The following is a 25,404-nucleotide window of genomic DNA, read 5'->3' on the forward strand; positions in this document are numbered from 1 at the left end:
TGAGGGCTGTGTATGCATCTGGGGGCCTGTGGCCGCCCCTCCCGGGGGACCCCCACTCCCACTGGGACACATCAGCACAGGCCGGCGCACACCCGTGCATGCCCATCACTCACACGCACCCGTGGTGGCTGCCGAATCCGGAGTCTTCTCCCAGGTTTGGCCCTGGGCTCCGTGGTGCAGCGTGACATGCTTTTTAGCCTCGTCTATTTTTGAGGGCCCAGAAGGGGGCTCGGGTGGCAGAGGGGATATTTTTATGGTAGAAGACAGGTGGCGTTGCATACGCTCCAAGAGGGCGGGTACTGCGCACAGCTCCCCCCTCCCCACGGACTGATGGACATTCTGGCAGGAAGTCGCAGCTCCCCCATTAATTAGTGGGGAGGGGGCTCTGCACCACTGTGCCTCGCTGGCCGCCAAAAGCTTGTCAACATTTCCCACGAAGAATGAAAATGTAAATAACTCTCAGATTATTCAATGTCACCAAGGTATGGAAAAAGGTCGCAATGCTGGGTGTCATTTATCTCATTGTGGATTTAAAGAGCTTTTTTTCTATTAAATTTCTTAAAATTAATGTTTTATGTTGCTAAGAGTAATTTGAACAATTATGGGCTCAAAGAATTGATCATTACAGCCCCTGGGATTTAGTGCTCTGGACTGATTCCTTTGAAAACCGCTGATTTATAGTCTTGCTACTCAGGCAGGGAGGCACCCCCCCTTTGGGCCCCCAGCCCCTCCTGTCCATGGCTGGGAGACCAGTCCCAAGATAAGCCCAGGAGACAGCAAGGAGGGAGAAGCGGCAGCAAGGGGGGGGGGGGGGGGGGGGGGGGGAGATCCCCAAGGAGAGAGGGGGCTGTCCCTAACTTGGGAGGGTCCTTTGAGATTTCTCCCCTTTGAATTTTATGCTTAAGAGGAAAGAAGTGCTTTTGTGTATTGATCAAAATTATTATTTGCATCATTCGGGTATTTAGCTTTGATAATATAACACAGCTGCTGAATTCAAAGGTTAACAAGCCCAAGTGGGTCCCACATCCCACCAGGGTGCTCCCCACCCGGCCGCTGTGGCCCCAGTGAGCTAGCATACCCCCACCATCCACCGGGGGTCGGGGCGCTGGGACCCCTGCTCTGGGCTGACACCCCTGAGCCTGGGGGCTCCGTCCGGTTGCCCGGCCTCAGGGCGGAAACGGGTCTTCCTTCCCCGGTGACCCCTGCAGGCAGGACAGGAGCGAAGGGGCCCCGCCTTCTCCCCGTTCCTCCTCGCACGCCAGAATCGGGCCGCGGCCCGGGCTCCTCCCGCCCCGGGGTCTGCTGGCCGAGCGCCCGCCTGAGTCCCCGCTTGGATTATCGACGCGCCGCCAGCTGGGGAAAGCGCGGGCGGGAACCGCCAACGGGTGGAGGGCCCCTCGGGGACACTTAGCACTTTATTAACCTGTCAGCCCTAAAAGGTCCCGGGTGGCCGGGGGCGGCCGGACGGGGTGGGGAGGGAACGCCGAGGATTTCTACCCGCTGGCGCTGCCTTGCCTGGCCGCCGGCCCTCTGCCCGGGTGCCTCTCTCGGTCCCCGAATCGACCAAGGCTCAGGGCGGTTTCCCCTCTGGGGGCTCCTGTTGGCCCCTGTAATGGCCTAAACCAACCCCTGCAGACCTCCCCCCACGGGCTGTCAGGCCGCAGCCGGCTGCCCTGGCCTTGGGGCACACCCCTCCCCGCCCAGGACACCGTGCCCTTTTGCCCGCTACACCTTTGCCTCTAGGCTCCCGTCCCTAATGGGCCACCCCCACTCTGCTCAAGTGCCAGCTCTTCCTGGATGTCCTGCCCCCCCAGACGCAGTGGCCCTCAGGCCCTTTCTCCCACCCCACACCTCCTGAGGTGCCTCCCCATTCCCGGACCGGGCGTCCCATTCCAGCGGCCGCCCCAGGTGCCTCTGTCTGTTAGACACCAAGGGGCCAGGCGGACCTGGGGCTGCCGGTGACATTCCTCCGAGGTGGGCAACTTGCTCCAGGTCCTTGGCGAGCGACCGGAGCTGGTGGGGACTGCTCCGGCCTGGGTGTGTCTGGGGGATGACTTGGCCGAATCTGCACGGGCTGCCTGGTTCGGGGGATGCCTGGAGCATGCCCCCTGCCTCCTGCCCTCTTCCCCCGCAGCATGGGGGCCCCCGGCCTGTCCCCGCCTGCTCTGGGCTCATCTGGAGCCCAGCTCCCCTTGCCCTGCACTAGGGGCCTGGCCTCCCCTACCTCCATGCCCCATCTAATGGAGGGGAGTACATAACAACAGCCAGGCTGCTGCCCTTCAGGGAGCATTTGCTGGGGGGTGAGGTGGGCCCCCCAAGTGCATTGACCTGTCTCACCCCTCCCCTTGGAGGGGCTGAGACCCCTGTGCCCTAGGCCTCGAATGTCCTGACCAGGTGAATCCAGTCCGTCCCTTCCCACTGCTGGTGCCAGCCCCGAATTCCAGCCTGGTGCTCCCCCGCATTCCCTGGCCACCCCAGCCTCTGCCGCTCCTAGGGCAGAGCGTGCAGGCACTGGCCTCTCCCGTGGATGGACAGTCTGTTGTGGCTCATCTTCCAGCACTGACAAGTTTGGCCAAGATCCAGGGACACCAGGGGCCCCCCATTCACACCAGGTGCCATCCCTGGCATGGAGCCAGCAGCTGCCTATTTGGCTCCCAGCTTTCAAAGAACCACTCCCACCCCAGGCTCACTCTGCCTGCACCTCCAGCCTAACTAAAGACGTGGACCCTCTAATGACTGTAATTGACAAATTTATTAACATCTTGGAAAGAACCGATGGTCAGAGAATAAATAAAGACACAGACACTCATGGAACCAACAGGCAGCCTGGGCTGCAGGTCCAGGGAAAAACCTGGCCTCCCGGCGGCCAGCCTTTGTGTCTGGGGCCTGCTGCAGGAAAGGGCCTGGAGGCCACAGCCGCGCAGGCCCCAGGGAGCCCCCACCCAGCCTCCCCTGGGAGCGTCCCACCCTCAGGCTGTTAGAGCCCCGAGGCTGTTTGGCAACAGAAATTGGTGGGCTGGGTGCAGCCAGGGCTTTGAGGTCCTGGGGGCAGCTGTGACGGTGGGGAATGGGCACGAAAACTTAGTCTGGGCCGGGAGGGAACCTCTTCTGGGCTTAGAGAGCAGAAGAGCTCCCAGGGAGTCTCCGGCAGGGCAGTGGAATCTAGAAGGAAAGATCTAGAACCAGCTGCCCCAGGGAAGGGGTGAGGAGGCTTCTGGGGAAGGGGGGCTGGCCACAGAGAGGCCCCAGGGAGCCGGGAAGGACACAGGCATAGCCCCCCTGCCCCCTCTCTTCTGGACAGATGACCTAAAGCAGGGGCGGGTGGTAGGGGTGGGGAGGGAGAGAAAGGCAGACATATGGAGCCTGGGAAATGAAAGCACAGTTACTATTTTTTAATTTTAGAAATTAAAGCATCTCCCAGCCTGTGGGGCCCTGGAGCAAAGGCCCAGCCTGGGTGGGTGACATTTCATGTCGGGAAATAGCAGCGAGAGCTCGGTTAATGGGTCAATAAAGGGAGAAATCTGCTTACAAAACAAGGCTTCCTGGGCAGCCACCAGGCGGGTGAGACCTGTGTCCCAGGAGTGGGCATGGACAGGAGCCAGCCAGCCAGTCCCTCTGCCCCAGGGAGGGGCTGTGGGTTGGGCGCTCCACAGAAACGAGCCCTCATTTGACATCCTCATCCCGTCCCCACGGCCACCCGTGGCACCTATTGCCAGCAGAGGTCCAGGGCTTTGGAAAGAGGGACAGCACACCTCCAAGACCCCCAGCGAGGCCGAGCTGCGGCTCACACCCCTCACGTCCGGGCTCGGTGGAGCCGGGGCCTCGGTCAGAACTGAGTGTGCTCCACCTCGTCCAGCCAGGAGGCAGGGCTGGCTGGGAAGTCGGGGTAGCCCCCGCTGCTCCCGGTGGACAGGTCGGAGCTGGGTCCGTTCCCTGCCAGCACTCTTATGGGCGGGGGCCCGCCCGGGGCCCCCGCAGGCACAAGGCCCACACCGGCGTCTGGGTACACCAGGCTGGAGAGGAGGGGCTGGGGGCCAGGGAGGCTCTGCAGGGCAGCTGGAGATGGGGGCACAGCGTAGGGGCTGCCAGGGCGCAGCTCGCGGTACTGATCGGGACCGGCCAGGCCTCCGTGCTCCAGCGGGAAGCTGCCTGGGGCTCCTGAGGGCCGGCCCAAGGCCGGGGTGGGCTCTCCCAGGCTGTTGTAGAGGCCGTTGGCAGGGCCCATTTCGGCCATGGACGGATCATCTGCAATGGCAGTGGAGGGAACTGCTCGGTGCCCATACTCCTCGACCTCTGTCCCAACTCAGCACCTCTCCTGCAGGGGTGACCTGCCCCCATGTCACACAACAGTGCAGCCCGCGTCTCTTGTGCTGTTGCAACTTGTGGGTGCCCTCTGCCCGCCCCCCTCCACCCCTGCGCTGCTCAGCTCAAACTCTCCGGGTGGCTGAGAAATGGCAGGATCCCCATAGGATCATTCCTGGCCAGGAATAGTCGGCCGGGGTCCTGGGTTCCAGGGCGAACACTAAAGGCTGCCATGGGGTGGGGAGTGGTGGCACAGATACAGCCCCGTTTTTGCAGACAAGTTATTTGAGGCCCAGAGAGGCTGGGAAAGCAACCTAAAGGCACAATGCAGTCAAAACGACCATTTACACCAGCTCTCCCAGAATGGGCACCAGTGGGTGGGGGGTCTCCCTGCTGAGGGGACGAGATAATCAGGTCCCACAGAGGAGGGCAGATCCCCTCCCACTCCAAGCAGCCCAGACTTTTAAATCACTCAGCCCAAAATTCTGCTGCCCACTTTCATAAATATCGTTGCCACGGGCAGGCAGGGAGCCAGAGTGGGGCTGAACCCCGGCCTCCTGAGGAAGCTTGATAAGGGGGCCAATGTGGCGGAGGGACTCTGTCCTCCACCGGGGGTAACAGTGCTCCTGAGCGGCCCACCAGCAGGGCTTGGGGGTGGGGTGCCAGGGTCTACAAATGAATTTTTTAAAGTAAACCTGGAGGCCACTGACTGGGAAGCAGATTTCCAGGCGCCCTGCAGCGACACCCCGACGGCTGCGCCTCTGCCGCCGCCGGGACGCGGGCGCGCCTCGAGAGCCCCGTACCGGTGAAGGAGACCTCGGCGTCGCTGTCCTGCGCCTCGTCCTGGACGCTGTCCTTGTCGGACTTGGCGCCGCCGCGGGCGCGCTTCATGCTGCGGAAGTACTGCCCCCAGCGCTGCCGGCCCGCGTCCTTCTTGAGCCGCTTCTCCTTGGCGCGGCGGTTCTGGAACCACACCTGGGGGGCGGGGCGGGTGAGCGGCGGCCGCGGGCGCGGGGCGGGCGGGCGCGCGGCGGGGCGCTGACCTGCACGACGCGCATGTCCAGGCCCGTCTCGGAGGAGAGCTGCTCGCGCACGTGGCGCGCCGGCTTCGGAGACGTGTTGTAGGCGCTCTTCAGCGTCTCCAGCTGCTTGGCCGTGATGGTCGTGCGCGGCCGCTTGGCCGTGGCCTCGGCCTCTGCACCGCGGGGCAGCGTCAGGCCGGCCTGCCTGCCGCCGCCCAGCGCCCTGTCCCCCTCCGGACGCGGGGACCCCACGGCCCCTGGGACCGGAGCCCAGCCACCGGCCGGCCGTGGGCGCCGGGCGCAGCGGAGACACCGGGGCGGGTGGGCGTCAGGTACCCGGCCTCCGCCGCGGGCACCGCAGCCTCCAGCCTCGGCCCCCCTGGCAGGCGCCCGCCCCTCCCCGCCCGGGGCCTTTGTTCCAAGGGTGCGGGCAGGGCCGGACCTTCCGGGCAAGGGTTTAGGGCGAGGGTGGTAATCCGTGCGACCTGGACCGGCACCCCCGGCGCTCCTGGGCCAGACCCCGAGCCTGGCTTTCCGAGAGCGGGTCCCCAAACCCGGGGCCACCGTCTCCGCTCGGGGCCTGGGGATGGAGGCGCCCCCCCGCCCCCCCCCGCCCCAGCCTGGAGGGAAGGCGCGGGGAGTCGCGCCCCTTAGTGAGTGCCTGGCAGCGGGGCTGGAGGCGAGGACGCCTCCGTGACCCTCGGCCGACCTCAGCCCCCTTCTGCGGCCCGGGCGAGGCAGTGTGGGCCCCGCCGGACAGCGCCCGCGACTGCCGCCCCTCCCGCTGACCTCGCTGCTTGGCCGTCTCGTAGTCCGCCTTGCACACTAGCCGGCTGTCCTCCATGAGGTAGAACTCGTCGCCCGTGGCCAGTTGCCGCTTGCACACGACGCAGGCGAAGCAGTGCAGGTGGTACACGAAGTCCTGGGCGCGGCGCACCACCTGCGTGGGCGGGATGCCCAGCTGGCACGCGGCGCACTTTGTCCCGAAACGCCTGCGGGACGCACAGGGCGCGGCTCAGTGCGGCGCGGGCGGCTCCTTCGCCGCGAGCGGGTCGAGCAGCCGGCAGGGGGGCTCCGGGCGCCTCTGGGAGGGAGGCTGGCTCAGGCCTGGGAGCGGTCACTCTCTCAGCAGCCCCCACAGAGCTGCACAGAGCCTCGGGGGGCCGGCCGTGGCGAGAAGGCTGTGACCCAGAGGCCGGGGAACACAGCGCTTCTCCTGGACTGGGAGGGTGAATCCGGAGGGCAAGGCCGGGCCCCGGGGCAGGTCCCTTAGACCCCAGAAGCCTCAGCCAGGAAAGCACCCCCTCCCCAACACTGAGGACAAAACAGGGCCAAAAGTGAGAGGGAGTGAGTCCAGGAGAGTCCTACGAACTTGGGGTGATCTGTTCGAACGAGATACTCATCGAATTGCTTCGACGATTTACACAGTTACTCAAAACGTTTCTTTCTGCTCTGCCGGCCAGGCCCAGGCACCCAGGGGGAGGAGGCCCCCGGGCGGAAATGCAGGCTCCCGAGGCTCGGGACTCGGTCATTGTGGGGGTCGGGGGAACCTCTCGGGGCAGCTCTCGGCCTCCTTTCCGTGGGGCTGCTTGCCGGCCGCCCGCCCCTGCCCTGCGAGGCCGCTCACTTGAAGAAGTCGTCCTTGCAGTAGACGCTCTCCCCGCGGCTGAAGCAGCGCTCGGCCAGAGGCGCGTGGCAGTCGCTGCACGTGAGGCACTTGCTGTGCCAGTGGCGGTCCAGAGCCTTCAGGATGAAGCGGTCCAGGATGTGCTGGTCACAGCCGGCACACAGCGGGATCTCTGTGGGCGGAGGAGCCGAGCACCGCTCGGAGCAGGAGCCATAGCAGGCAGTCCCCTTCCTACCAGTCCCCGGATCCAGGGCTGCTCAGGGGGACCCCGCCCCTGCATGCCCTTTTCCTTAGCCAGCGTGAGCTGCTGCCTGGCTCCCCAAGGGCAGGGAGTGCCAGCACCAGCGCGGCTAGAAACCGGAACACCGGACTGGGTTTAGAAACATGCCCGGGAGCAAGAAGGTACCCAGGCCACTTCATTAGGCCAGAGAGCGTCAATTGCCAGCGTCTCCAGTGCACACCGTTGTCTATCACTGAGCTCAAGTGAAAATCAGGCCCCGGGGGCTCTCTACCATCACCTGGGGGCCAGATGCACGTGCGTCGTGCGGCACCCGTCACCCATGGTCCTCATTGCTTCGCACAATTAAGCATCATGGTGGTTAGAGACTCGTGTGAGTATGACCTCCCAGGCTCGTGGCCCTTTCTGCAGGCCAACGAAGTGACGTGTGGTGCCCTCCTGTCTTTAGGCAGCCCGAGGGGTACTCGTGAGCAGACTGGACAGATGGGCCTGCCGTCCTCAGGCCAAGAGCACAGTCACAGTCACCCCAACGCTCACCCCCGCGGGTCTGCTCCTCTGGACCGCAGGCCCCCAGGGGAAGGGGGCTGGGGGACGGCAGGGTGGCCTGAGAGAGCCTCAGGCCCAGGAGGGGCTTCACCGGTCGCTCAGGGAGGGGAGGATTCCCTGTGAATTTAGAAAAGCCTCCGGGCGGGAGCAGAAGCTGCAGCCTGCACGGTCACCGCACCCACCTCACCGTGCCCACCTGGCCTACGCAGACCCTTCCCAATCCGGGCCCGTCCCACACCGGCTGGGAGGACCGGAGAAGGGCTTCCCTTGGCCCCCCAGAGAGAGCCCAGACCGACCGTCCCCCGCAGCCGAGAGAAAGTAGCGAAGGACGCGGCCCCGCGTCGGGCAAAACCGCGGCACCGCATGCAGAGCGCGGGGATCCTCGGCGCGCCCGGGCCCCATCGCAGGCAGCGATGGCACGGCGGCGGGGACACCAGCCTAGAGCTGGTGGCTGGACTGGCCCGCGCAGACCGCATTCAGCACCGTGGTCGGGACAGCGCCTGACGCGCCACTCCCGGAACCCGCGTCGGGCAAAACCAATCCCGTCGCGACCCCGCGCTCCCCGCGAAGCCCTGGCGCCCCGGCCTTACGCTGCATGGCGAGTCCGGCCTCGGCGAGGTCTCAGACCCTCTGCGCCCGCGGGGCCCGGGAGAGCCGCGCGCCGGCTCCCCGCCAGCCCCCCTGAGCCGTCGCGCTCAAGCCCGCCTCCCCTCCCGCCCGCCCCTTCCACCCAGCCCCGCGGCCAGCCCCTCCCAGGGACCGGCGGAAAATAAATAACTAAGTAGGGGGCGGATGAGACCCCACCGTCTGGATGGAACCCCTTTACCAGCTACGCCTCTCCCACCCCTCCCCACCCCTCCAGGGCCGCCTCCGTTGCCATCCTGCGGTCCCGCCGCCCGGAGCCCGCATAGAACGGCCCCGGTTTTCCGGGAGCCAAAGCGCTGGGGACAAGCCTGATGCCACCAGGAAGTTGGGGTCTTTCCCGCAGGACGGTGCTCGGGAACGGCCCACGAGCCGGCAAAGCGGGTGAGTGTGCGTGCCCAGAGGCCAGGGGCTACGGCGCGGTCCAGCTCCACCCTGGCCCCTGCGCCTGACCCCCTTCCGCTGGGAAGGGGCCCTGTGGTGACTGGGCCCCCCGGTTGCCCTCTGCGTCTCTCCCCATCAGGAAGGGGGCTTCCTGAACCAGCTCTGGGCCCCGAGGGCTCCCCATGCAGCCCGCGCCGTGCAGCGCCAGCACCACTCCCCGCGCAGCTCCGGGGGCCCTGACGCCAACTCGCCGCTGCGGCGCCCCGGCGGGCCATGCCCGGGCCCTCGAGCCCATTCCCGCCGCAGTCGCCGGGCTCCTGCGCCTCCGGGTCTCTCCGGGTCCGCGCTCCCCGGTGCAGCCGCTCCGCGCGGGCACCCACCTCGGCGCAGGTCCTCTCTCCGCGCCAGCAGTGCCAACAGCAGGTCGCCGCCTGCCGACTCCCGACCCGGGTCCAGCTCCCCGCGCGCCTCCATGGGTCCCGCCGCCTGGCGCCGCGGCTCTCCGGCCCGAACTTCCCCGGGGTCCGGGGAGGTCACCGTCCGGTGGCCCCCGGCCGGCTTCCGAGCGGATCCCCGCGCTGCTGGGCGCTGAGCCCGCGGGCTGCCGGGGGGCCCGGAGCCTCCAGCGGCGCGGAGGGCGGAGCGGCCTGGGGGCGGGGCCGCGGCGCGGGGCGGGGCCGGGGGTCGCGGAGGCGCCCCGGGGGCGTCCGCCGGCTCTACGCGCCTGTGCGCCGAGACCCGCGGGGCCCGACGCCACCCCGGGTTGCCTGGCCCGAGGGCCGGGACGGGCAGGAGAGGAGCCCGGCCTGGGCTGCCCGCGGGCGCTCTCCCGGGCTCCGCAGCGTCCTGCCCGGCACCGGCCGCGGGCTGAGGACTGGGCTCCGGGGTGAACGCGCGCGGGTGGGGTGGGGGTCCTGGGACCGAGGTCAGGGAGGGAGCCGGATCCTACCGCCGCTGGAAAACGGGAGCTGAGAAGTTTGGTGACATCGTCTGGTCAGCCAGACCCGAGACACAGAGGGTGAGTGTGGGCCCAGAGCCTTAGGCGACTCTGACCCCCGGGCTCTGACAGGCTCCGGGACCCCACCGTCGGAACCGCGCCCAGAGCCAGTACTGGGAAAGGGCGATTCTTGGGAGGGAAGCCCAGTGTCCAGGACTGGACCTGCAGCCAAGACTCCAGGTCAGGGAGGATGGAGCTGGGAAGGTGGGGTGGGGGTTCACCTTCACTCCCCTCCACCCCGGCACCTCAGGCTTGCACAGAATGCAGCCTGGTTTCCCAGCAGCCTGCCCTCGGTCCAAATCAGTGGGCCTGCACGAACTGCCCTGCCTTGAATATGGAGAGATGCACCTACACCAGGGCAGCTTCCCCTGCCCATGGCCAGCGCCAGCCCCCCACAGTCACCCACAGTAAGGCAGCAGCACGGGATCCTAGCAGCCTGGGTATGGCGAGGGCAGAGGATCCAGGCAGCGGGCAGGAGCCTCCTGGAAATGCTGACAGAGAGCCCACTGGTGTCCCAGGTGCCTCACCTGGAGTCCCACTGCGAGGCCTGTCTTCACCCTGCCTCTTTCTCATGGCCTCCAATCACCTGGTCTGTGTGTTTTAACACGGAGGCCGGCCTGGAAGGACCTGGGCAGGAAAAGCAGAGCCCCTCCCAGCTCAAGCAGACCCCAAGTCTCAGTTCTGGGAAAAGGCCCCGGCAGCCCCGGCGGCACACCTTCGCTTTGCAGTACACGGCCATCCAGAGGGACAGGGCGCACAGGCCAGCAGCCGCGTGAGCGCTCGCTGCTCTGAGGCCTGCCCAGGGGGGCTGCGCGTGGTCTGGCTGGGGGAGGGGCAGGAGGGCAACGGCTGGAGGCGGTGGCGGCCCCACTCGACCAGCATCTGGCTGGCCAGCCAACAACGCTATTATTTCCCAACGTTCGTGGCGATTGAATGGCCCTTGGGGAGGACAGTTCGGGAGGAGACCTGGCCCAGCGGTCAGTGCTGCGCTGTGTTGGGCTGGCCGGGGGGTCCGGGCTGGGGGTCTCTGGAGGAACTTGCCCCTCGCTCGGCCGCGTCTCCCCCACCCCCAGCACTGACTGTGAGTTTCCTTCTGCTCCGGGGCCTCCTGCAGCAAACCGGGCCCGCAAGCTGGTCTGGACCTCCAGTATCATCGCTGGGAGCTCCAGGCCCCTCTGCCAACCATGGGGGTCTGCAGGAATTGTCTCCCCTCACCCCTGTTCCCGGCTCTGTCCCATCCAGGTCTCTCTGGACTTTCCCCGACTGCCGTCTGTGTGCTGGGCCCCTTTCTCCCCTGTGCTTCTGCTACCCTTGCGGTTTTTCCCCTTGGAGACCCTCCTGCCCCACCGGAGGCCACAGCGGGTGCTGGGCTCTTACCCGGAGCTCCCCCGAAGGTGCAGATGGCAGCGGCTGCCGGGGCCCCCGGCTGCCCCAGGTAAAGCGCCAGTTCCGTTTCCAGCCGCATCGTGGTCTCTGGGCCGGGTCAGGGCCTGAGTGGGGCAGCCGGGCTCCTCCCTCCTCCCCAACCCTTGGGAAAGCTGGGAGCTCCTTGCAGCCCGCGGGCGGGAGCCGCCCTCATCTCGGTCCGCACTGAGGCCGAGGCCGAGTCTGGGCTGGGGAGCCTCCGGGCCCTGGCGCTGTCCGCGGTGCTGAAGGAGGCCCTTGCAGCCTCCCACCTCCCCAGACCCCCCTCCCCTGCCAGCCTCCCACCTCCCCAGGTCCTGGCCCCGCCCCCAGGCCCGCCTTTCTAGGACTTCAGTCCCTCCGTCCACCTCTCCGCCTCGCCACCCACGAAGCCTGGGTGGGCAGCTTTGGGTGCTGATCCACTGAGTTCCGGGCCAGCCAGAAGGCTCGGAGATTCGCCGCAAGCGGGCACTCCATCTGCTGTTCCTGCTCATAGCCTTTTGGAGGGCAGGGCCCAGGCCTCCATCCCAGGCCCCCCAAGGCCCTGCCCAGGTGTGGCTCAGAGGCATCCATTGTCGCTACTGGCCTGGAGAACTTCCTGCACTCACCGCCACCCCAACACTCAGCTCCCCCACATCTGAGGCCCAGGCCCCTTTCCCACACACACCTTCAGGTCAGCCAGGGGTGCCCCCAACTGACTACTGGGACTCGAGGACTGAGAGCTCCCAGTCCCTGGGTTTGTACAGGGGTTACCAAAAGGTGAGTCTATCCCAACACCAGCACATAGCCGCAGGCTTGCGGGTGGGGCACACCAAGGGTTGCCTGAGCAAAGCCAAGGAGGGGGTTACTTACCAGCCTCAGCACTGCCCAGCTGGAAAGGTGACTCCAGAGACACCTCCCCACCACAAAACAGGGCAGATATGGGCACGGTACAGGACTCAAAATGAATAGTTCAGACTCTGAGGCAGCAAACTGGTGTGGGTATAAAGCCCTCGGGTACGAGACGCACTCCTGGCTGTCCCCACAGGCCTAGGAAAGCTGCATCCAGTAACAGCTGATGCCTGGAACTGAGTGGCTGGTGGCTAGGGGAGGCTGGGTCCCCCAGCTGGGGGTCTTGAGGGTCCCTTGAACAGGTGTCTCTCTTGTGCATGTTGGATGCTGTCCCATTACCCCAGTCGCTGTCCACATTCCCCTTCTCTCCGGTGTGGAGCGAAGGGTGCTGTCTGGTCGCATCTCGGTCCAGACTGGCCCCAGGAGGGTGATCTATAATTGATTCCCACCTTTCCCTTTCATCCGACCCCTGGGCTGTCTTCCAAAAAGCCTCCAGTTCAATACGAGTTCTGTAGTCTCCGATTTCCAGGTTATGGACTTGGGCAGGGAATGGAGGCCCCCTGTTCTGTGTCTCCACCCAACACCCCAACACCCTTATCATCAATGGTGGGGCTAGTCTGCATTTCAAAAAATTACAGCATTTCAAATATCAGATTTCTTTATTTTTAAAATGTGCACATTATAGTTTAAATACAAAATGTTCACCTTCCTTGTAGGGAGAAATGTCACTGACATTTCTATATCAATTAGCTTCTTTTTAATCAAAATCCTTCCATTAAAAATAAATACACATTTAAATTACCAAACTATTATATTCATTAGTCTCAATACTTACAACTTTAGAAAACAGACCTGAAACCCGCCTAAAGGTAGTGTCCAGTTCTAAGCAGGCCACATGAGGTGAGCAACAGTGTCCACACGTGTACATGAGACACGCTTCCCGTGGCCCCCAGCTGTCCCTGACCACCAACGGTCCACAGAAACCCTGCACATCAGGAAGCCGTAAGCTTGTCTGTCAAGCAGTGGTAACCTCCAGCGCCAACGGTTATGTCCTTGGGGAGCCAGTACTGCTGCACAGGATGGCACACGGCACCTTCATCTGGGGTCACACCGGCTACTCGCTTCAGGAGAAAGACAGTCGACATGAACCAAAAGGCAGTGTAATGAATGGTTCTACATATTTCCCTTGGAATTCTGTGTGTAAAGCTGTCCAGTTTCAAGTTGAGAAGAAACAGTATGAGGTCTTCAATAACCCGGACATACAACTAGCTGTGCAGACAAGATCACGGGTCTTACAACACAGAGCCTTCGATGGGTAAAAGAGCATCAGCACGAAGACACCTCTGGTGACCAGTGGCTTCTGACTGGTGCCCGCCTGCTCCCCTCTGACCCCAGTGCTGCAGGACTCGGCTGTCTGGTTTCCCCAGACCACAACAGTGACATTGATGTTGCAGCAGTCTTACAAATAGACCCCAAGCAGACAGGTATAAACCAGGCAAAGCAGAAAAGCTGTTTACAGCCTCCTGGTGACGCACACACTTGCCGGCGTATGGCTGCAGCTGAGCTCGTGACAGAAACCGGCAGCCATAGAGGGTATCAGTGGGCGCATGCCCAGGCAGAGCGTGTGTGCGTGTGCATGTGCGTGTTTATGTACACCTTCAGAGGCCAATTTACCTCTAAATGTTTTGGGTTTTACAAATAATGTGTTAAAATCATTTAATGGTACAAAATTAATGACCAAAGCCTGGAAGAACGGGCCCTGTGCCAGGATCCTTTGTAAAACAGCTTCAGGCAAATGAAGTTTGGCCTTAAATCTGCACAGAGACCGTGGGTGTCCACCGAAGCCCTGGTTATGAACCTTTGTTAGTTAAAAAGCGGTGCCTGCAGATGCCAGATGGTGAGCCACCCAGTAGACTAAGGGCTCCTTTAGAGACCCCCTGGGAACCCCGTCCCTGGAAAAGCAGATCACCCCTTGGTTTTCTCAGCCCCCCGGCAGGGATGCCCAGAGTGCTTGGTGAGGACAGGCAGGTTGGGACAGTGCTCTTGTCACCAGATTAACAAATGAAGGCGCTACCTCAGCATAAACCAGGCCACCATACTGCCCCTTCTAACCCCGGGTCTCTCCATGAGGCCTCTGTGGCTGTTCCTTGAAATGCAGCAAAGCCACACACTTGTGGGCTCCCCTGCCCCCTGCCCAGGCCCAGTCGGAGTAAAGCTCCACAGGAGCACAGCGCGCAGGAGCCCAGAGGCCCCTTCCTGGTGCGGAGCTGCGGCAGGGCCTGCCTGAGGGGATGTTCTGGGACTTGGGCAGAAACAACCAAGCACCAATGCGTCCCTGAGAACACAAGTGGCTTCAGGGAGCAGTCAGGAAGGGGGTGCATCCGGAGGGTACCTGCTCTGGCTCTGCTCCGGCCTGGCTGCACGATGGCCCTGAAGCACCCTCTTGGGGGAAGGGCTCGATTGTTCTCCGAATCCCAAGCCAAGCCTTGCAGAACAGGATGGGCCATCTAGTAAATGTGAGATGAGAGTGGGGTGGGCAGTACAAATTCTGTGCCTCTGGCCTGGATTCCCACTCCGGGTTTTCGGCCTAGGAGAGTAAACATACAGAAGTCCTTTTGCTATAGGGTCTGTAAAGGCATCTGGGGTTTCCAGGCATGTGGACAGTCCCAGACAGAGGCCAGCCCGTCTCTGAAACAAAACCCAGGGGCCAGAAGCGCCACACAATGTGGAGCCACACCCAACTTGTTTGTAAAACCCCTGATCTTAAATATTAAAGCTGCAGGTGGCACGGTAGGGCTCATTTCCAAAGGCGCACTGAGGTCTCGCTCAGTCCTACACGGCCGGGTAGTGTCTGGCTTTCCATCGTTTGGATCGCACCCGGAAGAAAAAGTACATCGCCATCAGGAACAGGGATGAGGCCACGTAAAGCACGACACAGAGGCTCATGTCCAGGCTGGAGAAGCCCACGCCCAGGAAGGGCACAGCAGCCCCGCTAAGACTCTCGAGCTTCACTGAGGGGCCGGGCCTGGGCGGCCGCACGCTGGCCAGACGGAGACTCCCGGCACCTTGGTCTCTGCGAGGCCTCTCCGGGGAAGTGCGGCCCCTCCCCTGCGTCGCACCTTGGCTGGCCTCGCCCAGGGCCGCAGAGTATGTGTCCACGAGGTTGTCGCTGCTGTAGTGCCGCTTCAGGAACAGGAGCACCTGGCCCTCGTTCCAGCTGTCCAGGCCCTTAACGTCCTCATGGCAGGCTGGGCAGAGGTCGGGAGTGGGCCACGGCACCTTTGGAGACTTGGGGTCCTCACCCAAATGGCCTGGGAGGAAGGAGAGCCACAGTGAAGAGCCAGGCCCCCAGCTGGCCTATACCCTCTCCTCTCCATCCCCACCATGACCTCCCAGTGGGCCCAAAGGACCCTTCTCTGCTCCCCTCAGGTCCACCTGGCTGCACGTGCTGCCTGGTCTCCTGGCGCAGCTCACACCCGCCCTGGGCTCCCACGTACACAGCCAAGGGGAAGAGTCCACCCTTGGCTTGGCCACTCACCCAGCCAGACCTCTCCAATCCGCCCAGTCACCCTGCCCCCAAAACAAGCCAAGTCCTCGCCTCTGCACCTTTGCCCTCAAGGCCCTTGTTCCACGTGCCCCCACCTGTTTGCTCTCCCTCCCTTCCAGGTGCCCCGGAGACCCAGGCCAGTGTGAGGCCCCAGGCACCTGCCTGGACACCCCGGGCAGGCCTCCCCTGGCCTTTTAGGCACACAGGGCTTGTGCAGGTGCCTCCCTGGCTCTAGAAATCCTCCAGGGGTCTCTAGAATATGTCCTGGGATTGAGCCCCATTCACCACAGGAAGTGGGGAACAGCGTGCAGAAGACCAGCAGCCCTGCTCCTGAGGCGGCACCGGCCTCCCACACGTGCAAACATGCTTTCACAGAACAGAGCCACGCTTTGCTGTTCTGACTGGATCTGCTCGTCAGCCCAGTGCCACTCCATTTGAGAAACAAATCTGCCCAGTGTTTTGACACCTGAATAGCGCCCCTGCATGTGGCACCACTGTCTGTGTAACAGGCGAGCAGTTCTGCAGTGGACGTCAGCTTTGCACACTTGTCTGGTAGCTTCCAGAAGTGGAATTTGTTTCCATAAGTATCCACGTTTTTTAGGTTTTTTGATACGTTGAGGTCCAGTGGCCCTTCACAAGGGCGGGTTAGTCATCACTCCGGCCGGCCACACATGAAGCTGTGACTTATGCCTCAGCCAGCAACTTGTGGTGGTTCGTTCGCAGCCGGTAACACATACCGAGCGGGCGAGGCGATGGGAGCAGCCTCACACTGTGGGCAACCCACAAGCGTCTGGGCGTAGCCTGGGGCCTGGCAGTACCCTGGCCATCCTGCATGGTGGCCTGAGTTTCTGAGTTCGCTTTTCTTTCATTAGTGAAGCAGTGACAACCCGCTAGGCCACCCAGCCCCAGGTCTCTGTCCCTCACACAGCCCGCTGTCCCCGCCTGGGACAGACAGCAGCACATGGCACTTTCTGGCTCCCAGCACCCCCAGCATGACTCCCACTGAGCATCTGTCCTGCCTACACAGGCGACGCGTGGCACACGAAACCAGGTGAGGGCTGCAGATGACCTGCAGCCCGGGGGCTGTCCTCCTGGGGCTGTGTCAGTGAAGATCTGGATCTACACAAGCCGAGCCGCCAGGTCCTCGTGTCACTACGCAGAGGCGGGGAGGTGGGTCAGGCCGCGGTTAGGAGGCCAGAGGTGGGGCTAGGGTGGAGGGGACTCATAGTCTCAAGAGGGACACAGTGACACAGACTGTGGACAGCCCTTCCTGCCGTGGGGCAGCAGTGCAGGGGCCTGCACAGATCGGGGTGGGGACAGGCCCTGGCCCGGGCAGACCTGACTGGGGTGTTGTCTGGCTGCCCGAGCAGAGTGTGGAGGGTGGACGGCAGGGCAGCAAAGGGACAGAGGTCCAGCACCCTGAGGGAAGTGGACATGTCTCTGTCCCAGAGCCACAGGGCAGGTGCCTGAACCTGCAGCTACGGCCCCGGACAAAGGCCCCGTGACCGGAGCCCCACAGTCACTCTGTGAGCAAAGAAAAACCCATTTCCTATAGTGCTTCAGTTGTGATATGTTTTATAATACAGTGGATTAAATAAAAACCAGGAGTTCATTGGCATTTTCTGTTCTCTCTATTAAGGTTTTATTTCTTGGTGGAATAATTTTTAAGCCTAATTTTAATGTGCCACTGATTTAGGAACAGTTTGAATTACTTAACTCTGAGATAATGTGTGCCCTATTTAGTTTTTTTAAACAAAACCATTTTGAGGGGTTTGGTTTGTAGTCTGAGAGATTTTAGTGGCACTAAAATTCCCTACTGAAAATTAATTCTGTCCAAGCCTTCTACTGTCAAATTTACCTCGGGGCCTAGGGGATCCCCGAGGCAGGGGGAAAGACGCACATCAATTTCCATCCAGCCCAGTGGCCCCTGCAGTGAGAGAACAATCCGGAAAGCCAGGGATGGAGTGGCCATCATCCTTGACAGTGCCCGGGCCGAGGTCACCAAGGAAACGAGGCCTGATCACGGAAGATGCCCCCGCAGTGGGCCGGGCATGCAGCAGCCCTGTCCCACCCCACGCTGCCCGGGGCACCACGCGCACGCCTCACAGGCCTCGGCTCTGGTTTCTGCTTACCTGCCAGGCGGCTGTTCACCACATTATGTTTCCTCCAAAGCCAGAGAATCGCTTGGTCTGGGGTTTTCACGGAGTCCATGGATTCTTCAGCCATTTCCTCGAAATGGTCACCACACTCCTTACACCCAAAGAAGGTGCGGATGTACCTCCTGATGGCCTGCAGCACTGCCTGGGGGTCGTCTTCAAGGCCTGCAGAGGACACGAACACCGTGCGTGTGGGACAAGTCACCAGAACAGAGCACAGGGCCAGGGCCAGGGCCAGGTCGTGTGCTGACGCGGGGCATGGGACAGCCCGAGGGCCCGCCCCCCTGCGGAGGAAGGAGCCGGCCCCCTTCCAGGGGCCCACCGCAGCCACAGTGGGATACTGACAACGGTGCACCCTGGAGAGCAGGCGGTCGTGGCGCACCGCTGCGGATGTGCTCCAGGCCAGGGAAGGCTCACTGGGACCGCGCCAGGCCCGGGGAATTCTCCAGAGGCACCCAGGCGCCCCGACGCCCAGGAGCTCCCAGAGGGTGGGGCTCGCACCTGGGGACCCCGGGCCTGCTGCCTGGGCCCTCCTGCTCTACCAGCGACACCCACAGGCTGGGACTGGGACAATGGAAGGCGCACATTTAAAATTTGTAGTTGTTTTGCTCTGAAATCCTTGCAAAACACCAGGTCAAGTGTGAATGTGGCCTTTGGAAGTGACCTGGCTTGCTGCCCTGCGCTGTGCAGGACCTCCCATGGGAGGGGCGGCAACGGGCACAGACCGGTCGGCTGCCAGGGCCCCTGGGGAGTGACAGGGCAGGGCAGACTTTGTAAAAGGCTGACCCTCTCTGTGTGAGCAAACCCTCCCAAGGCTGCCAGCTGCCAGACAGCGCACTCCACCCCCGGCCAACTCGTATGAATGCTGCTGTACGGCAGCACAGACGCTGGCGGGCCTCAGGTGCCTGAGGAGAGGCACCGGGCCTGAGGGACATGGTGTCTCAAGGAAGCAGTCTCCCCGCAGCGGAGGGAGCCATCGTCACATGCCACAGGACCCGAGAAGGCCAGCCGGGCTGGCCCCAGAGGGCCATCCACCCAACTGCCCCAGGCCCTGGGCCGGGGAGACAGAAGCAGGTCAAGCGTCAGCCCCTCCGACCCCCAGCAGGCCGTTGTGAGCGACCTCCGTTGACACCGAGTGAGGAGCTCCCCCTTGTGGGGGGCAACGTTCAGCAGGCCCTGAATGCCTGTGTGAGTCAGGAACCTGGGTACCCCGCTCCTCCCCTCAGAGCAGGGCCGAGCTGAGCACCCTGCCTGCGCCTTCCAAGGGCAATGGGTGGCGCCCACATGCACACACGCCAGACCCTGCCGGTGGGGCCCCGGCCTTCGACGCGGCTTGTCTGCTCTCGCCTCGGGCCCACAGCGCTCTGGCCGACATCTGCCGCCCGTCGCCGGCTAATCCTCCCCCCTTCCCCACACACTGCTGCTCGCCCGGGCCACCCTAATCTTTAAAGTGGACAAGAACCATAAACCTCTACCTGGGGGGGATTAGAGGGCATGGCAGGCTTTTTAGTCGATGAGGTTTAAGCATGGGATAAGGAGGGGAAAAACCTTCCAAGACTTAATCCGGGGTCTCAGTCTGACCCAATTCTTTCCCCGTGAGACCTGCTTCTTGGTATTGCTTCAGTTTATGCTGAGAGAGGGGAAGGGTGCGGAAGCCCTTGCTGACGGGGCCGCCAGGACACTGCCTGGACAGCTTCCTGGGTCTCGGTCGCGCGGTCAGGCTGTTGGGGAGCTGGTCGCCCAACCTGCTCTGCTGCCACCGCGCCACCCCCGCATGCTCTTCCTTTCCCCGGCAGGCCTGCCCACTGAGCATGCAGCCTGGCCGCGCCAGGTTCGGCAGTGGGCTCCCAGGGCAGGCCTGCGGTAGAGCAGACAGCGTTCCTGCTGACTTCCCTTTTGGGACAGTCCCAAGATTTCTCCTGAAGAACATGTCATTCTTTTTTCCATAGGTTTCTTAGAAGTCTTTGTAGCTTAAAGTCCATTCTCCCGACACAAGACCCCTGGGAAGACAAGCCTGGCATTACCTTGGGGAGAGCAAGGTGGGCAGAGACCTAGAGCTCTGCCACCTCTCCCAGCAACAGGTGGACTCCGCATCCCCCCCAGGCTGGACGAGCCCGACTGGCCAACAGGGTGCAGCCGAAGTGGTGCCACACACCCTTAGGCCAAGGCCCCGAGAGGGCCACCACGTGGGCAGCTGGCGCTGGCTGTGGGAGTCTGACCTGCTCAGTCTGGGTCAATCCACTCCCACCAACGAGCAGGCCCACCGGCCAAACAGAAGAGCCGCCTGTGGCACCACAGGATGGTGAGAGAACTAAATGGTGGTCACTTTAAGCCATGGTGTTTTGGGTGGGTTTGTTATCAGCTAACGAGGACTATAAAAGAAGCTTATAATCTCAGTGGAAAGAATACAGGTTGTGTGAGTCAAAAGACTCCAATTTTGACTTAATACAAATGTTAGTGAACTTGAGAGACTCAAAAAACAATAGCTAAAGGGCAGCAATCGTCCCCCTGGCTGCCACAGCCTGCTGAACCCGGGAAGCAGGTGCACACCAAGCCCGACACGGGTGAAAGATGCACCGAGTTTTTTGGGGACTTGTGTAAGACCTAAAACATGACAGTTCTGTCACAAGCAGGCCGGGCCTAGTGGCTCCTGTCTGCCGGGCCTAGTGGCTCCTGTCTGCCGAGCAGAACACGGCAGAAGTACAGGTGTCCCACCAAGAAGGGCGCCTCCCTCGCCAGCTTGCTCTGATGGATCCAGCCGCCCAAGTGTGAGCTGCCTGCAGGGAGGCCACAGGGCGACAACCCCAGAGTGGCCTCCGGCCACCAGCCAGCAGGGACCTGAATCCGCGACCCACTGGGAGTGAGTGTGGTGGTGGGTTCTTTTCCAAGTTCCACCTTTAGATGAGACCCCCCGGCCGCCCTGTCCGCAGGCTCGTGAGAGGCCCGGAGCAGAGGCCTGGTCGGGCACAGCGGGTCCCTGGCCCACCAGTGCTGAGAGACAACGAGCGTGTGTTGTTCTAAGCTGCAGAGTTTTCGGGTAACTTGTTAAGCAATGATAACGATGACACCCCTCCAATTATGTCCAACTTATTCTCGTATTTTTAATAGCAAAAAAGAGGTGTGTACCCTGCAGAGGAATTCCTGGACCACATCCTTTCCTGATGACATGTTGCCTTATACACAGCAAAGCGAGCCTCTGCCTGTGCGTCTGACGGCACTTGGCTCCGGTATGGTGGACTTGACGGGGACTAGGTGGTGACAGCTTACCTGTGCCATTCAGCGCTTCTGGGTGGGTCCCGGCTTGAACGGTTAAAGTGTGGAACAGTTTCCAGAGAGAACACGTGTAGCCCCGCAGTTCTGGTTGGCTTCCTTGACATCCAACCCATGTTATGTGATTCATAAGGAATATTCCAGAAATCTGGGGAAAAAAAAAAAAAGACTAAGAGATAATAATAACTGAGTTGCTGAAATTGAGAACATCTGCTGATATCTTCTATCCTGCCTGGGTGGTGGCCACACAGCAAGTACATTTATGAAAACCTGTCAACACGCCACCATGTGTAAATTTAAATTCGATAGCAAACAACCGAGAGAAAAAGGTCTCTATTTCACTAAAGGACTTCTCAAAATGTGGGAACGTGGCCTGTCCTTCTCCAGTTCGTTGGGGGGGGAGAAGAGTTTATCTGTCTATAAATTAGCACCATTAGCATAGAAGACATCCACCTTTCCTTTTGCGACAGAATTAGCTATAATGAAATTCACAGAAGACTAATAAAAAAGCAGCTCAACTGTTTTACTCCTCACCCAGATGAGTAAGGCGCTTCCCCTCATGAGCACCAAGCTGATGGCCTTGCATGGCCCTTACAGCTTGGGAGCCCACTGCCCAGGACCCCCTGTGAGCCATCTGGGCTGCTCTGAGCGCCCCAGCAGATGGCCCAGTGCCAGGCTCAGGGACAGTCGAGTCTTAAGTGTCACACACACAGGGCCTGGAGGACACTGGCTCACTCCAAGTCATTACACCCTGGGTGGCTGCAGACACTGGGCTCCAGGTAAGGGATGCTGGGGCTCTGAGACCCTCACCTGGCCAGTGTGGCTGCTCCAGCAGCACCTCCAGGTTTTTACTGACCCAATTTTTACTAGTTTTTTAGGTGTGAAATTTACAAGAGTCTACGAAAATTTCTTAAAGCCCCAGGGCGACCTATGCTGCTTAGAAACACCTAGTTCCCCTAGGACAGGCTATTACTGAACATTACTGGTGAGCTGCCCTTAGACACAGGACCCAATGGGACAGTGACCGCACCACAGAGCAGAAAGACCATCACATCGTCATGGCAACAGGGGCAAAGTCACGAGGCAAAATGGGGAAAAATGAGGAAGCGCCCCGAGGCTAGTGAGCTGCCACAGCCATGGGCAGCTCCCAATCTCCCACATGCTTCGTCTGGGCCCCTGGCAGGTGGAACAGACACAGGTGAGCTGGAGGACAACCGACCCTGGGAAGGCTGGGCTCACCCGCATCTTGTTGTTGACCAGGTCGAGGACGGCATTGTAGGGGATCCTGTCCAGGGGAAGGCTGGCCAGCCACTCCTGCAGCGTTTCCAACAGCCTCCTGACGGGCGGCCTCCCGGGGAACAGCTGGGCAAGCAGGGAGCCACACTCAGACACGGCTGGGGAAGGAGGCTGCCCTGCGAGGCGCTCTCCGGCTGAGGCCAGCAGGGCTGCCTTGCATGGGCCCACCGGGCCTGCGGGAGGACCATCTCCCATCAATGCAGGGCTTTAACCAGAACACAGGCAGTGCTCTGTGGGTGGGATTCTGGCCAACAGCTGTGCGGGGACCCTGTGCCCGAAACTTGTCTTCAGCCCAGGTAGCCATTGCACAATGAAGGGGACAGGGCCACAATGCACCTTATTTACCACACTGTCAAGGGCCTACTTACTAATCCCACATTCCTTGTGGTAATTTATGATCCTCCCACCTGCCTTCGCTGCCTGTGCGTAACTATTTGGAAAAGGCGGGCACACCACCACGGTTTGTAGGCGACAGTGTGCAAGCTGCTGTCGGCTAAGTGCCCATGTGCGCGATGGCAGCTGAGCAGTCGGTGGCAGCAGGTGGCTGGAAGCCTCTGGCTCGGGCCTGGCGCTGCAGTGGGAGGGCTCACGACAGTGCTAATCAAATGGCTGTGGCAGACACTGCATTTCCAACTCTGTGAGATCTTTTTTTTCTACAGAGGTTACAAAGTCCATTGCCAATTTAACATTTCTTTTTACTAGCTTTTAAGTAAACTTTAGAAAAATTAACAATAATTCATGACCATCCAGGCTTAAAACCTCCCATGTTACATCAATTGAAATAAAGTGTGAAAAGTAAGAGCCGTGCAAGGAGAGGGAAAGCTCATTCCCAGTTTCCTGGAGTCTGGCCCACAAGCGCAGGGGCGGCCCACAGCTGGGCCTGGAGGTGGACAGGCCAGCAGGGGGTCTTCAGGGGCTGGCAGAGCCAGCGATGTCTGAACTCGGAATGGCACGAGAGCATAAACCCCTGTCCAAGCCACTTGTAGTTATCTATTTGGAATGTGTGCATCTCATTACCCCTTTAAACATACTTTCTATCTCCATTTGTTTCAAGTTGTACTGAATAAGCTAACTGACTACACAGAGTGCTGATTACGAGTCACTGTACCAGGACCCTTAGGCTGAGTAAGAGAAGAGAATTCTAGTCAGGCCTCTCTGCCTGTCAGGTAAGACCCAGGAGTTCAGGTCCCACGTCATAACTGGTGGCACCAGAGGCACAGACTTCCATGGCCAGCAGAGGAGCCAGTGGAGGCCAGTGGGAGAACAGGGCTCCCAGGCCCCTGTGACTGGCAGGTGGGGGCCCAGGGGCTGCGCTGTCCTGGAGGTCAGAGAGCAGACCCCTGGACGAGGGCTCAGTGCACCCAGGGAGGAGGGATGGCTGCCTGCTTCCCACTGCTCTGCCCAATGTGACAGTTCTGGGCAAGAACACGACCCGCCAGCCCCTCATCTCCGCACTTCAGCTCACAGACGAGCCACCAACAGGTGGCCACCACTACAGGTGGATATGCCGGTCCACCCGGCCCAGCCCACAGGGCCCAGACAGTGCAGCCAAGGGCAGCCGCAGGGCCCTCCTGATGGCCTCCCTGAGGCCAACCTGCCCCACAGCTCTGCCCCACACATGCCCTTCCCGCCCCACCAGCTGTTGAGGCCAAAGACCGAGGCATCTGGAGCCTTTCCTTCTCCACCACACTCGCCCCTGACCCTGACCTTCAGCCCTCGGCAAGAGCCCCCTTCAGTTCAAACCTGGTCAAGCTCCTCCCTGTGCCCCTGCTCCGGCCCCAGCACCTCGGACGTCCCCCTTTGTGTGACTTGGAGCCCACCACACCCCAGTGCTGAGACTGGAGTGAGGCACAGAGGGCACCTGGTAAACTGTGGCCAAGGGAGCCCAGTGCAGGCTGACCAGCTCACAGAAAAGAGCATGCAGCCTGCCAGGCTGGCCTCGTCCCCACAGATCGGGGCACTGAGCACCGCTCGGGGGAGCTGGGCCTCCAGCTGCACAGGCTGGCTGCCCACGCACCTTGGCGAGGACAGTCACAAAGTCCTTGAGTGTCTTCAGTGCGGCCCCGGCCAGGGACTGGTGGGCGGCCAGCTCCACCCTCAGGAGGTAGTGCAGCCCTGACTCGAGGTCTGCCGTGTACAGTTTCGACCTGGCGGTAAATACAAGGTCAGGTGAGAACAAGCTTTCCTGTATGTGAGCCCCCCTTTCCTCGCTCCCACCCCAGAGGGACCCTGCTCCTTACAGGGAGGCAATACCCACAATTCCCAGACAGCCGGGAGTGACCGGGGGTCTCCCAGTGAAGCCCACCTGCCAACGGCCCTGCTGCCCGGCCTCTCCGCCCGGGGCCCGCACACGCACCCATGGCCTGGGCAGCTCACACCCCAAGGGGCACTTGCCTGTCAAATTCTCTCCAAACCACAACTTCAGGATGTTCCTCTGCATTCGGCTTCCCAGGCAACGAAAGTGACTTTTTCCTCACATCCGGCAGTGACTTCAGATAAGAGGAGAAAAATGACCGGAGAGGCTTCCCACTGCGAGAGAGGGCAGGGCAAGGCAGGTGTCTAAACCCCACGCCTCCCTATCACCAGGGTGGGGACAGGGCTCCCTGGGCACTGCAGGGAAGGTACTTGGCCTCCCAGCCTGCTTGCTCTTTAGGCATTTAGTACAGGCACTGTGGGCAGGGGACAGGGGGGGGGGCAAAGCCTGGGCCTCCCAAGAAGACAAACCCACAGATGGCCAGAGTCACAGGTGGACTAAGGGGGAACATTAGGACCGTTTGTGAAGTGGGCTTGAGCATCTGTCAGTACCAGGCAGCTCTGTAGTTTTTAAGATGCCTGTGAGCCCTCGCCCAGTCTGCCACCTCCGAGCAGGATATCTGGAAATCGGGATGGGGGATGGGGGCAAAGGGCACATCCCGGCTCCTGACACCCTTGGTCAGCTCACCCAGGTGCCGCTGCGGGGCCCCTTGATCAGAGGGGGGAAGTCTGTGGATGTGTACAGGTCACTACTAAGCGCTTCCAATGTAGCCCAGGGGTCATCAAAAGCACCCGGAGCGTATTTTCATTCTCCAAAGAGAAGGCAGCCATGTGTTTTTCATAAAGAAATCAACACTGCTTTTGCTAAGTTACCCAGAGGACACTTTTA

General features: G+C 61.6%; 2 protein-coding genes across 4 annotated transcripts in view; both read right to left on the reverse strand.

The window, feature by feature from the left end:
• Positions 1–2,802: 2,802 nt before the first annotated feature.
• On the reverse strand, positions 2,803–11,223 carry LHX3 (LIM homeobox 3). The gene is made up of 6 exons (XM_037008304.2): positions 11,136–11,223; positions 6,952–7,123; positions 6,114–6,316; positions 5,346–5,497; positions 5,106–5,277; positions 2,803–4,245 (listed from the first exon to the last, which is right to left on the reverse strand). Exons 1-6 carry the CDS (start codon positions 11,221–11,223, stop codon positions 3,827–3,829), a joined length of 1,206 nt encoding a protein of 401 aa, XP_036864199.1. The 3' UTR covers positions 2,803–3,826.
• A 1,410-nt stretch (positions 11,224–12,633) lies between these two features.
• QSOX2 (quiescin sulfhydryl oxidase 2) overlaps positions 12,634–25,404 on the reverse strand; it is a 30,343-nt gene continuing 17,572 nt past the window's right edge. Inside the window, exons 7-14 of one of the 3 annotated variants that reach the window (XR_012124972.1) lie at positions 24,657–24,791; positions 24,280–24,409; positions 22,206–22,328; positions 20,964–21,114; positions 17,673–17,861; positions 15,113–15,304; positions 14,386–14,580; positions 12,634–13,114 (exon numbers count right to left, since the gene is read on the reverse strand). Coding sequence is in view for 2 of the 3 variants with exons in the window: in XM_073221510.1 (XP_073077611.1) it covers positions 14,826–15,304; positions 17,673–17,861; positions 20,964–21,114; positions 22,206–22,328; positions 24,280–24,409; positions 24,657–24,791 (1,207 nt within the window). In the remaining variant the exon portion in view is untranslated. Of the gene's footprint in view, positions 15,305–17,672; positions 17,862–20,963; positions 21,115–22,205; positions 22,329–24,279; positions 24,410–24,656; positions 24,792–25,404 lie in introns of all 3 variants that reach the window. The other 2 variants (XM_073221507.1, XM_073221510.1) reach the window with 2 other exon arrangements.

This window comes from Manis javanica, chromosome 2 (genome assembly GCF_040802235.1).
Source record: "Manis javanica isolate MJ-LG chromosome 2, MJ_LKY, whole genome shotgun sequence".
NCBI lineage: Eukaryota > Metazoa > Chordata > Mammalia > Pholidota > Manidae > Manis > Manis javanica.

Bases quoted from the DNA above. Each gene is read 5' to 3' on its own strand.
- LHX3 (XM_037008304.2), bottom strand. From the start codon at position 11,223: ATGCGGCTGGAAACGGAACTGGCGCTTTACCTGGGGCAGCCGGGGGCC. The intron at 7,124-11,135 runs GTAAGAGCCCAG...CTCCGCCCACAG, and splicing joins CACCTTCGGGGGAGCTCCGG to AGATCCCGCTGTGTGCCGGC. The intron at 5,498-6,113 runs GTCAGCGGGAGG...CCCGCGGTGCAG, and splicing joins CGAGACGGCCAAGCAGCGAG to AGGCCGAGGCCACGGCCAAG.